Here is a 14120-nt window from a genome sequence, read left to right on the forward strand (position 1 = left end):
TCTACCTAGTGCTTCCTAGAATGACTTTATTCAGAGACCTACTATAAGCTCTGAGCAGAAATGTTTTGTAAGTCTCTAAAGTGTAAAATAGGGAGAACATAGCACAATTTACTAAAAATGAAACACAATAAAATAAATATGAAGTGGTTTTCTTAATAAGGATTTTCACTTTAATACCACAGACACATGAATATTATGTTATATTTAGCATTTCATTCAATAATGTCTCATGCCAGGAACCATAATCATTGATTAATATGGTTGCAAGCATATGAAAATTGCTTAGAATCTAGTCCTTCAGATGCCAAATATTCTACATTGATGCTTCCTTTAAAAAAACAACTCTCTTATTCTTGGAGCTGCACAATTTGAATGCTTTTTGAGTGTGAAAGGACATTTAGGGTGTAGGCCATTAAATGTATTTTCCCCTCCTATATCATACATCGTTTTAAAGAAACAGTGATCAATAACGAGAGGAGTGAGAAAAGGGGGTGAGGTGTGTCTTAATTCAAAGGCAGTACACATTGATACAATTTCTCTGTGTACTGCCATAGGAGAAAAGCAATAATCAATATTAATTAATCTAGCTGAAAATTGATTAATATTAATTAATTAATATTAATTATTTGGCTGCAAATCTTGTGACCTGTAACAGTGATGTCCCTGAAAGATGGGCAAATGCAGCAGTGGCACAGATGTTATGGGAGTAACCAACCATTCTGTAAAATTAGACTGTAGTCCCACCAGTTCATTAGACAGAAGCCAGACCTAACAGTTAAAGTGGCTAAGGACCTGTGACCAAATAGGCCCATGAGTCTGAAAATTAATGAGAGCAGTAAGATGGCCTCTCATGGCTTTATTCATGCATTAGTTCCCAACTCAATCTTCATAAGAGAAGATTCCTGCAGTAGATAGGAATCCACACAGAAACCCACACTGGAACATATGCTGAGTGTGAGAAGCTTTTGAGCAGTTGGTCCTACATAGTTGTTTTTATCGAACTCCTCTGAAGTTTCAGAGATCTGAGGAGGAGAGGAAGCAGAAAGATTGTCAGAGCCAGAGATGATACGTGACTCCGAGACCCAACAGGACTGACACACTTATGAATCCAGAGATATTATGGCTGTGTGCACAGGACCTACATGTGTTTGTTCCAGATGAGGTCCCAACTAGCACTGAGACGGGGAGTTCAACATGGGGTCCTACCCCATGAAGGAATCCTACAGATTCAGTAAGTAACGATTTCATGGTTATTTCTCTTTTTAAAATGGAAATACACCTCTATCCCAGTGAACATCTGTACTGCATCCGATACTGGGGTCGTTTAATACCAGAAGATACAGCGTCTTTTATCTTTTAGACCAATACAAACTGAAAGGGGTTTTCTCAACTTACAGCTTCATTATATAAGTCTTATCCCTGTAACTTATAACCTGGAAAACTGCAAATCAATTTACAGTACGTATTTCAAAGCTTATAAACTCTGGTGAGTATAAACAACAAAAGGGGGGTTGGATAACTACTACATACAGATGCTGCTACATTTCCAAACCTCAGACGCTGTCTCATGACCAAAACTAAAAGCTTTGCCAGATCTATGTGATGTAAAACAGTTTCAGTTAAAAGAAAAATGTATGTCACCTATACTCTCTCACTAGTTTTATTCATATTTTGGAACAAATTTCACTCTTAAACAGTGGTTCTCAACTTTCCTAAGGCTGTGACCCTTTCATACAGTCCCTCAAGTTGTGGTGACTCCAAACCATAAAACCATTTCAGTACTACTTTGCAACTGTGATGTTGCTATTGATGTGACTTGTAGTACAATACTTTTTTTTTAGAAATAGGGGTTTTGCCAATGAGGTCATGGCCCACAGGTTGAGAACCACTTCTCTGAAAATTTCCAAGTTGAATCCCGTGGGAATGATTTATTCTGCAAGGCCATTTTCAAGGCATTTCTTTTCTCTGCAACAGCGTAAATTTATAAGGGGGTTGTTCCTTCACCATGAATAAAGCTTAAGATGTATAAGTTATGTGTTTGTGTATGTGTCCATGTATGTGCATGCGAGTGTGTCATATCCCTGTGAGTTGGAGCCACAGGTGTTTGTGAGTCTTAGACGTGTGTGCTTGGCTCTTCTGCAAGAGCATACACACGCCTACCTCCTGAACCATCTCTTCTGCCTCCATGAGCAAAGTCTTAATTTAAGTCACCTGCGCTGCTAGGCTATGCCATGTTTCTGTTTGTTTGTTTGTTTGTTTGTAATTTTTAACAATGGCAAAGAAGAATTTCCTAAGCAGGAGGTTGATTTTATTAATCATTGCAATCAAGTATGTGTTTGTGAAATGCATCCCTTATACATAAAGGAGTAAATCACAGTCATGCCACAAATAGATAGGCAGGGACTATGGTGTGGAAAAGACCTGTGCTTTGTACTCTATAGTCCAGTTTTTCTAGAGTGTCTTTCTGGCAGTGAGGAAAAGACAGTGAAATGCATATGTGGTTTCACTATGCCTAAACAAAATTCTTTAATGAATTAATGAATTACAGCTAGTATAGATAACTTACTAGTTGTTGAGCTAAGGCAAGGACAAAATATGAGAGGAAAGCTTGCTGTTAGGACGTCCTCCCACATTCAATAAGAAACAACACCATAGCCACAGATGAATTTTTACAAGTCTTGTAGTCATGCTAGTGAATCAAGCACCCTCTAGTGGCCATGAGACTGATTTCATCCTAAACTAAGGCTGATTTTCACAGATTAAAATGGTGCAGATTTTTACCTCTGAATGAGCCTTCTCCTCAGCCTGTAAAAAAATAAATAAATAAAATAAAGCAGAGGGATTTTAATTATGAAACTAACATTAACTTATTCTATATGTAGAAATGAATAAAATACTCTTAAGATGTATTTACAACTTTCATGATTTAATACAAGAGTTAGCTATAAGTATAACTACTATAATAAAACAGTATACTATAGGAATCAAATGGATATTGAAACATGACACAAATATTCAAAACTAAAAGTATATAACAAAACACAAGGCAATAAAAGATTTTAAGATCTACAGAGACCATTACAAAACAAATCTTACATAAAATGTATATTAGACCCCATGAAATTAAATGACAAGTGCAGTTTACAGGGGAAATCTGGCCATTATTGTTAATAATAGAAGGTAGAGGTTACTAATTTGTCTTTTAATTTTCCATAGCGGTTATTAAAATTATTGGTAGGCACATCAACCAAATAACAGCATCCTTCTTTTTAAGGTGGTAATAAAAGAGACAGCCAGATAATGTTGGCTGTGTAGCTTATGGAAATGAGAATTGCTGTACAAAATGGCAGGGTGACATATACTTCTGTCAGGTCTTTGTTTTTCATCTTCCTGCTGAACTAGGAAATGCCAGCAAATGAGTTATGGGCACCATTACATTTTGGGAAGCTGCAACAATCTGGAAAGAACTGGAGAATGTATAATGTCGCTGAACAAACTCATTCTGCCCACTGCCAATGCCACTTGCAGAGAAGGGACTGAAAACAGTCTTATCACCTGTGGCTGCTTTGGAGACACTTTGTGATGGGTTGATATAGAAAATGCCTGAATTTGTTTTGCCTGTCGTCGTCATCCAGAAGGAATAAAAACACTTCTCCCTTCTCTCTCTCTCTCTCTCTCTCTCTCTCTCTCTCTCTCTCTCTCTCATACACACACACACAAACACACACACAGAGAGAGAGAGAGAGAGCGAAAAAATTAAGTTAGTAACATGTTTAAGCCTTATTAACAATTTTCTTTGACTACCTAACATTCTGTGCATTTATTGATGTAGTTGATTTTGATTATATTCTGCTTTTAGCTGGTTCAGATTACATTAAAATTATTTAAAAAACTCAATAAATAATTGATGGGCCTTTAAAAGAGATCTGCTTTGTTTAGATGAAGCAAAATCTTCATACCATCACGTTTTAATTAATAAATAATTAAATAACACCAAGATACAGATGTTGGCTACTTTTTAATGGGCTATATGGCATGGATTTTCTCATAGCTGAGCTTTCAAGACCTATTATTTCTTAAATACTTGCCTGCTTTCATATTCCATGGTTATTTTTTACCATTAGGACCTATCACTGTAAAAATGGAGCAATGAGACAAATATAATATTTTATCTCTCCCAGTAGCTTAGAAATGGGTTTAGTGATATCATAGTAGAGTTTGATTACATGATGTTTTTTGTTGACTCTTAAAAATCAAGACCAACATACTGAAATGGTGGTTAGCAATATGAAATGTCCTACCTTTTGATTTGTAAAAAGCAAAATATCATGTGATTTCTGTAGTCCTCAAGCCATTTACAGCTATAGTTACAGTTATAATTAAAAAAATCACTTCTTAGTATTATCTTTGTATTGAGCCGTTTCTGAAGGACATGCCCAAGGATGAAGGCCTTTTGCCCATGAAATCAGTGAAAATCAGAACATACAAGAGAATGTGATCGGTAAAGTGTTCATATTTTACCAATGTAAACTCCTACTGTAGGGATCAATAATATAAAACAGTATCATACATATAAAAACTTAAAAAAATCTAGATATTAAAAGGTGATAATAACACAGATAGACTATCTTCGCTTCATTGTTTTAGTGGATATAAACATTAGGAAATATAACCATGACAAGCGGGAACACAAACATCTTCAATGTAAGGAAGAAAAGAGGAGGTGGCAGAGGCTGTGGCCTTTGTGAAAGCTTTTGTTGTTACCTAAAGATGACTGCAAATGCAGATAGACTTGCCTTACTGCCACTTTCATTTATGTCATTAATCCTGAGACAGGACTCTCTATGGAGATGTACCTATCCCAGAATTTGCTATGTCAACAAGTCAGTCTAGCCTTGAACTCACAGAGATCTGCCTGCCTCCTGAGTGCTAAAATTAAAGGCATGTACTGTCATGCCTATCTTTAAAAAAACACAAAACAAGCAGACAAACTAAAAACAGAATTCAGAAATTTACATTTTTAGACAATAGCTCACAGATGCCAAACTTCTGGAGGTCAAACTTTGGCCAATGACAAGCCTGCGATTTCCAACTTGCAAAAATTCTATAGGCAAGGAAGTCAGAACTTAGAGGAACAGTGCATAACATTGGGCAACTTGTCTGACATATACAGTCATTACCAACTGTACCAAGTAAGAGGGCAAATTTGTCTTTAACCTAGAATTCCCAGGAAGATGTAAATGTTAATTATAAATCACTGTTACAGTTCACAGTGTAAGATATATCTACAAGTGGATTCTGCTATGGAGGTAGAATAGGGTGTCAGATAACCTTGAAATCAAAGATGGTTTTAAGTCTCTGTGTGGTTTCCAGGAAATTAATCCAGGTCTCCTTCAAGAGTATCAAGTGTTAACTACCGTGACATCTCTCGTTTGCCTTCCCATTCCTACCTTTTTTTTTTTTTTTAAAGAGGCCACTTTTTTGTTTGTTTTTGTTTTGATTTAGTTTTTGAGACAGTTTGCTGTTTTTAGACTCATCAGAAGAGGTCATTGGATCCAATTACAGATGGTTGTGAGCCACCATGTGGTTGCTGGGAATTGAACTCAGGTCCTCTGGAAGAGCATTCAGTGCTCTTAACCACTGAGCCATCTCTCCAGCCCCCCTTGCCCGATTCCTACCTTTCCCTAGCTTCAAATCTCTTATTGTTGCACTATTGGTTACTGATAGATTCTAAAGAAAAATTCTGTTTGGTTTGTTTGCACTGTTGAGCCCTCCAGTCTTCAACTGATAGATTTCCAAGCTATGGCCACACAGATAGCCCTGGCTCAACTCTGTAACTCACAAATCAAAACAAATAGACATGGAAGTGAAAGAGAAAGGTTTGCGAGGAAGAAGGTTTATGGACAGAAGGGTAGCAAGAGAGGCAAGAAGAGAGGGATAATCGTGTCTTTAACTGAAAGTCTGCACTTTAATGGTATCTCCAAAGAAAGAAATAAGCGAGATTAACTTATAAGCAGAGGCTGTATTATGAAGCCTATATATTTTTATGTATGTATACATGTAGCAATAATAATTGAAGAGACCCATCAAAATAATATACAGAAGTAGGCAGGGCTTGGGGGTAGGGAAAGGAAGCAACAAAGAGAGCAGGATATGGGGAGAGGGGACTTAGGGTGATTGAAGTATGTTATACATATGTATAAAATGTAATAAAACCTGTTGTTTGTGCAGTGAATGAATGCAAATATGGTGGAAGGGGGAGTCTGGACATAATTGAGCTTGTCTTTAGAGCTTAACTGCTGAGTGCAGGACGAAGGATGTGACCTTTTCATGCCCTTTCAATACAAAAGTAAAGGCTACACATGTAACTTAAGGGTAGATGAGACTCATTATCTGCTCTGAACACACCAAAGGAATCTTCCCTACGCTATAATCGCCTAATGGGTATTCAAAAGAGAAGGAAATGCCTTCAAGGACAAACACTCTCACTTTTGCAAAAATTAATTATTGTATCTCACACTGGGGAAGCTGAAACACTGCCATCCATCTCTTGGGAGATAATTTTAAGGAGGAAACGCCTTTCAGAAGCTATTCTTTTTTTCCTAGAGGGAAAACAAACAAACAACAAATACTTCTACATCTTCTAGGTCTTTGAGGTCCTATGGGCACAATCTTCTCTGACAAGAAACTTAAAAATAATAACTGGAGAGTATGCTATAAAATAATTGTTATCCGTGAATGAGAGAGGAAGACAAGACACAGCCTGGGCACAGGGTGGGGCATAGGCATGGTTTACATATTCTGTCACACTCTAACGCATTTTATGACATGCTTCAACACATATTCACTTATTATAACGAGTGCACCGAAGTCAAGGGAAAGGCATGTGAGTAGACCACAGCCTATATGGCCCTACATTCCTAGTCAGCTGCCATATAAATTCATATACATTTCAGTTTACTTGGTCATCCCTGCTGTCACAGGCAGAAAAACAGAATGTACTCACCGTAGAGTAAAGAGAGGATGTGCTGGAGACCAAGGAGAGCGAGGAGCCATGAACTGGAGAAAACAGCAACATGGTTACCATACCAAAGTCGATTTGTAAACCCAGACTTTTACTCAAAACATAAAGAACAGGTGGCTCGAGATATAAATTAACCACGGAAGAAGACTGGGTTGTGAAGAGAGGCTGACTGGAAAAGTTGTAGAGACCCAACTGTCAGGAAGCCCCATTTATGTACCGGCAGCATTCGCTCACCATGTCATCGACAGAAGTAGTAGGCACAGGGCCCGCAGCCTGCTTTTACATATTGGGAGCTGCAGAAATGTCCCATATGTAATGAAGGGGAATCTAAAATCCTCTAAAAGGCTTTGTGTATCATGTTTACTGAATATCATTTTTCTGTCATAAGATCCTGGTTCAGAATTTTTTCTCTGCGTATTTTCAAGGGAATAACTGCTCGATTCCACTTGCTATCTCATTACTGTGATGAAGTGATCATCACCCTCTTTGAAGTGGGGAATCAATTCTTCATAAATTTCAATAACATAAAACTTTTTTTTTTACTTCTAGATAAAAGTTGAGATGAAATTTTCATTCTGAGTCATTGATCCATGGCAAATACAAGGCCATCACAATTGAAGGTCTCCCATTGCATCTGAACCTAAAATGCATTAAACCCAAAAGGTAGGTGAAATTATGCTTAATTATGTTTGCAGAAAAGTCCTTCATTTTTTCTTATAGAATAATGCTTGTTTTTGCTTATAATTTGTCCCTTAAATAAACAGTAGCTGAACACATGCGATACATGACATCCTTGCAAGATCCTGGGGTCATACATAAATAAGATACAACCCTGTGTGCTCAGAAAGAAGTCAAGAGGCACAAAGAAACAAGATAACTGTAACAGAGTCATCCACGTGCCAATGAGGTCAACTGTGTGGTTCAAGGGAAGAGAGGGAGTTTCTGAGGTATAAAGAGGCCTGTGGAAGCTGTACCACAGTGCCTACCCAGAGGGCAAAAATTAAATTTGAGAGAAAGAGAGCAAAAAGAGTCTTTTCCTTTTTTCTTTTGGTGTGTGTGTGTGTGTGTGTGTGTGTGTGTGTGTGTGTGTGTGTGTGTGGTGTGTGTTTTCAGTGAGTTCACCTAAGTGTGTGCTGGTAACCAGGGTAGGATATCAGGCAGCTTCCTTTGTCACCTCATACCAGAAGGGTCCCCCTCTGAAGTGAAGTTTGCCTTTTTAACTAGGCAGCTTGCCCAGGGAGCTTTGATAAATTTCCTGTCTCTATCACCCCATGCTAAACTTACAGGTAGGCACAACAGCGGCTGGCTTTCTGCATGGGTACTGGGAGTTCAACTTAGGCCCTGATGCTTGCAAAATAAGCATTTTTTTTTATCTACTAGTCCAATTCGTCAACTCCAGGAGAGTCTCTTTTAAAGTGTTCATTAGTATATAAAGGTTAGTGAAAAGCGGGGTGAAAAATGACCGGTAGTGCTTGAGACAATACTATTTATTACTTTATCAGGTGTGCAAAGCATTCTGTTTTTGTATAGTCAGTCACCTTCTGAAAAGGTCTATTCTTTCGATTTCTATATAGCTCTTTAGTGAAACAAAAATGACAAGAATTAGCCTGAAGTACCAGAAGGAAGATAGACAATGGACAAAAGAGTCCCTGTCCCTTCTCGTCTGCTTCCTGCCACTTGTTCTTGATGGGTGTATTGCTTTATAGCTTGTGGCATAGTTTCCTCATCTGACATTGAGCAAGAATTCCATCTAGTCCAAGACTGCCTTCCTTCTTGGTCACAATTTAAGTTGGGCTTCATGCTTTAGCATTGGGTGCATGGGCAGGAAAGGGTTCATTTTGCCCACTCAGGTTAGCTTTCAGCAAACCATATCATTTAAATATCATCCAGTGGATGCCAAAATGTCCCTGCCATGAGCATCATTCTACTTGTCGATGAGAACTCTGCCAAATCACCCATATGTTTAGCAGAGTTTGAGAAATATAAGGGGCTTCTGTGCAAGCACATGACACAGTCACTTCATAAAGACAAGAGTCCAGTGTTTCAAATTAGTTACATGTTGTGCTCTCTGCTGGAGTATCAGCTGACCCCCATCCATCACAGGGAGCTCAGTGGTTTGGATAATATAACCATAGGCAGTGACAAAGGTGGGCAACTGTGTTATGCTGGCATATTAAATTTAGAGCAATGACCCGAGGAACATGCATCCATCTTGATAGCTACTTTAACATATTTTAAGATATCTTACATAAGAAGGCACAATGGAAAAAGGAGGATGAAGAGCTTTGTTTAAAGTCTGTCTCATCCACATGAGCAATCTACAAAGTGAAGGGAACAGAAACTCTAGGTCACAGCGCTAGGAAACTCTTCTGAGTTCAGATTGTAAGCAACTCACGGCTAAATGCTAAATGCTTATCTTCCAGTGTGTTTCCAGGTTTAGCGGTGTTGTGTTGCGCTCCGTTATTAAATGATGGCTTTCATATTTGAATTCACTCTAGTCACTTTGGATTGCAGTGCCTAGCTTGATCGTCTCCTTCGCTGGCATGCGTTGGATCTGCATGCCATATGCTTTCTTCATGGGTAATTAAAAATGATTCATTCAATTAAAGGGAAATTTCTTCAATTAGTATTGACTTTTAGATAATATGTACACTTGAGAACACATATGCGTTTTAACGTGTATTTTAGCTTCCTGGGATCTTTGAGTGGATTTGCTTAGAGCGTTCACGTGCAACTGTTCAAAATAAGACATTTATTAGGCCAAGTAGAAATTTTATTACCATTAGATGAAAGTATGACCTGTAAAATGTAGGTAGAATATAAATTCTAACCTGGCACAGTGGCTAACAGCACATAGATCTTCTAAGAGTAGAAGTTGGAAATGTGCAATAGCTGTATAAGATGGTTCATTTATGATTTATGTATTTCTATAGCTCTTTAATAAAGGTGTCAACTTAAACATTTGTTCCATTATGTGACACACATGTCAAGTCCCCGCTACAGCCCTGTGCCTATCTGTAGGAGAACTTTGGAAATATCCCAAACCATTCTACAGCCAAGCACCAATTTAAAAAGAAACTGACATACTTCTCAATATATAAAGAAACAATAAAGTGGCTTCAAACTCTAGCAACCTCGAAATGAGAATTACACACGCTGATTCATTTTTTTTTTCCTCAAGGATCCTTGTGAATAATAAAATTGGTTTTCCTTTCAGACTTACGCGAAATAACATTATTTTTATCTCCCTCTGTTCCCATCCCCATTACCTTCCTCCATGCTGTCTCTGAACGAGCCCGAGTGGCTGATGGCACGTGGCCTTTCCTCCAGAGACGTGGCACTTCCGCAAAGCTGGGCATCATCATAGAGGTCGAAGGAGGAGTCCTGGGCGGGGATGCTGTTGGAACGCATCATGCTGGGTCCAGGCAGGTTAAACTGAGACAGGTTGGTGGGACTCACTGGAAAGCGAGGAGAAGGGGCTCAGCGACTTGGGCAAGGAAGATAATTGGCTAAAACAAAGGGGAAGCAAATCCAAATTCTTGTAAAAACATGAACTCTGGGAACTCTCAGTTTTAGGGAGCTCAGGATTCCACCGGAGAAACGTCAGTAACAGAAAGGATGGATCTTTCCCCCCGGCACTTCGTGGCAATAATCTCGCCAATTTCTAAAGCAATAGAAATCATCGCCAACAAGTCACCTTGGTTGTTTTGTGCTAGGAATATAATAGCATGATATTTACTGGTAAGTTATAAAAAAGAAAACAACATCGTCTCTCAAAGCTAGAGGTTTTGTTTCTAGAAAGTAAGCATCGCTTTAATGGGAAAAGTATAGTGAAAAAGAAAGCAGAACATAAAAAGAAAAAAAATCCAATCTCCACAAAACGAGCTCTTTAGGTGTTTTCAGGCAGAGTTGTAGTCATTTTGAACTGTATCGGTGTGACTTTATTAGAGCAATAAAGAAGAATAAAAGGTGTTTTTTTCTTAAATAAAATATATATGATGTCTAGTGACTTAGAAAGAGAATCATAAAAAAGCCATTTTCTGCTGGGTGTCAGATGAAAATATCAGAATGAGGTTGTCAAGACAAGCATATTTCAAAGATGCATCTTAAGTGCACAACTTTGAATAAGATTCTATCAGCTGCCCTGGGCCTTGCGGCTTTCACAGTATTCCATGGCTTAGACCAACGACAGTCATCAACTGTGTCAAAGATGTGACTGAGTAAGTCAACAATTACATCAATAGACACTAGACTTTTAAATTTGACAGGAATGAGGCAGAAACACCAAGAAACAGCCATCATAATTTGTCCCATTAGAATTTCTCTTAGTTAAGAGTGAATTCATCATTTCCCTATAAGGCACACACTATTGCTCTTATAAACTAAAGAAGGGACTGCTGAGTACTGCATTGGAGAATCACATCGGTCAGGCTGAATTGATTGAGGTTTAAAAAACATGATTTATTTTCTGACACATGACCCATCTGCTTAATATAATGACTTGTTCTTGTGATAACTTAAAATGAAAGTTGTGAAATAAACAAACGTGTGTATCTACTGTTTACAAGGAGTTAGGCTTAATGTATCACAGTCATAACTGAAAGACGAGACAGACATAACCATCCTATGATAGTTGTACATTGTAGTTAAGTGAAGTCTAGACGAGGAATCACACACACACATACACATACACATGCATATATATATATATATATGTATATATATGAACTATATAACGAAAAGGGAAAAAACTACGAATACATAATTTATGTAACTAACAGAAAGAAAGAAGAAAATACAAGGAAGAAAAGAAATAAATAATAAGTGACAGAGACAGAGAGATGGAAAGGCAACCTAGACAAATAGACTGAAAGACAAAGGGAATAAAGGAGGGAGTGACGGAGGAAGAAGGTGGCTGAGAAATTCTTTTCAGGCATATTCCACCAGACTAAAGCAGTGGCCATTACTTCTAAATCACTGTGGCTGCTGTTAAGAGCCAGTAGGTTTATAATAGGACATTTAGTACTGAATGTGTATGTTCAAGGCACAGAGATGGGGTGTGTAATCTCTCTAGTATGCACATTATGATTTCATCTTATAAAATAGAACCTGTGTATGTGCATATCACTTTAGGCTTCATGTCAGCATTTAAAGGACACGTGTTCCCATTTGTTTACCTCAGCGAGCACAGACATATCCATGCAAATGCTCCTTGTATACTTTCAAATCTAACATTTTACCCACTCAGGGTAAAATAGTAGTGAACGTTAATGTAAACTTTATGGAAAATGTTGAATTTATAAAGAATATTGATTATTTTCCATTGGAAACATACCAACACTCCTAAAGAATGTTCAATGATAGTATGGATGAAAGGTTGGCTGTTTTATGGTTGAACTGGATGAGAAACATAGTAACTCATTTTAGGAGTGTCCAATGCAGGAGAGAACTAAATTAGAGAAAAGTCTCACAGATAAAGCTAGTTTTTTAATAGAATACAAAAAAAGGAGTAATGTAGTTATACTGGGGCTTAAAAAAATCTAACTCAGTCAAAGATCCAAATTGTACTCTCTAGAGCACGACAGAAATAATGAGAGAAAATGTGACCTTTAAGGTCTAGTCACAGGCAGGAGTCCCAGAGGATCTCTGAATAGGAGAGAAACAGAGGGGCCAATCTCTTAATAAAAGGATGAGCGACCTGGCCTTGAGTGGAACACACAGAGCAAAACTGTCGAATGCATTGACAGTTATGTTTGGTGAGTAGGGGAGCGGGCACCAACAGGAAGCTGACTGTAGCTGACGACATATTTATTTACTTTATTTTTTTTCACACTGTTTATTTTTTATTTGGAAAATAAGGTTCCATTTACATAGTTGAGGTTTATCAACCACATGAACTTAAAGTGTGATTTATTTCCTAAACCAATGAACTTGTTTATTTTTAGATGAGCTACAAAACATTGGTTCTTTGGTGAAAATAACGAAGGCCTTATTTACTTTATTTTTATGTGTACACTACTTACTAAGTTTTCCCCAGTTGCTGGGGCAAGCTTCTAAATGACCCTAAGGCATTCCATACACTCCTTTCTCTACCCAACTATAAACCAGTGGCATTATGATACTGTCTTAAATTAGAAAATCTTATGTCAGCTAATTTTAAAGAGGTGTATGGTCTCTGAGCATGTAACTAAGAACATGGTTGAAAATTCATTGCCATTGTGGGGCGAAGGAGTATCTTTTAAATGGTAACACAGCCCTGATGTTCATAAGACGTTGATAGGTCATATGGGACCATGGTAAAGATCATTGTCTATGATTCAAAAGTTCTAGCAGTTACAGTGATAAAAGAATGGAATAGGGTTGATTCAGCCTTGGATCCTCTGAGGTTGAAAGTTGAAAAGTTCAATTCGCTGGATTGTGAGCTGTCTATGGTGGCACTATTGAAACCATATTTTCTTACCTGATGAATGATACAGAAATGAGACTATGACATATGTGACTTGACAGAAGAATCAATTTTAAAATAATAATAATAATAATAATGATAAAGTATCAGAAGCAGGGATAAATATTCTATTGTTGTTGTTGTTGTTGTTGTTGTTGTGTGTACATGTGCATGTGTATGTGTGCACTGGGACCTCAGCTGTCAGAGGAGACAGGAGGCACTGCATTCCCCTGGAGTTACAGGAGACTGTGATCTGTGAGGTGGGTACTAAGAAACAATTTTTGTCTTTTGGAAGACCAGCACTGGCTCTTAACTATGGAGCCACCTCTCTGGTCCAAGAAATTGATTTTTTTTTTACATCATCACTGGGTTTTTTAAATGATAAGTGACATATTTAGATACGTTTTGGTATTTTTTCCATCTTCTGTTTCTGTGGCATGTACGTAAATGACCTCACTTCCTACAAACGATGCTAATGGCTAAGACAGCCATTTAGCTTTCGAGATAGCCCTCTAAAAATGTTCACAGAGTGCTGCCTTCAATGACATATTATGCCTGTTAAGGAGCATTCTGATTCCAATAACGTTTCAAGAAATGATCTTGCAGTCACATAATGATATATTATTTTCAGCCTAATTATTTCTATATTCT

General features: G+C 37.8%; 1 protein-coding gene across 16 annotated transcripts in view; it reads right to left on the reverse strand.

The window, feature by feature from the left end:
- Window positions 1-14120, reverse strand: part of Nav3 (neuron navigator 3) — a 788263-nt gene that overhangs the window by 66898 nt on the left and 707245 nt on the right. For all 16 annotated transcript variants that reach the window (XM_063263475.1, XM_039079115.2, XM_063263477.1 and 13 more), the window contains 3 exons: window positions 10294-10482; window positions 7007-7059; window positions 2782-2805 (listed from right to left, as the gene is read on the reverse strand). In XM_063263475.1, the coding sequence (XP_063119545.1) occupies window positions 2782-2805; window positions 7007-7059; window positions 10294-10482 (266 nt within the window). The remainder of the gene's footprint in view (window positions 1-2781; window positions 2806-7006; window positions 7060-10293; window positions 10483-14120) is intronic.

The sequence above is a fragment of the Rattus norvegicus genome, chromosome 7 (genome assembly GCF_036323735.1).
Source record: "Rattus norvegicus strain BN/NHsdMcwi chromosome 7, GRCr8, whole genome shotgun sequence".
NCBI lineage: Eukaryota > Metazoa > Chordata > Mammalia > Rodentia > Muridae > Rattus > Rattus norvegicus.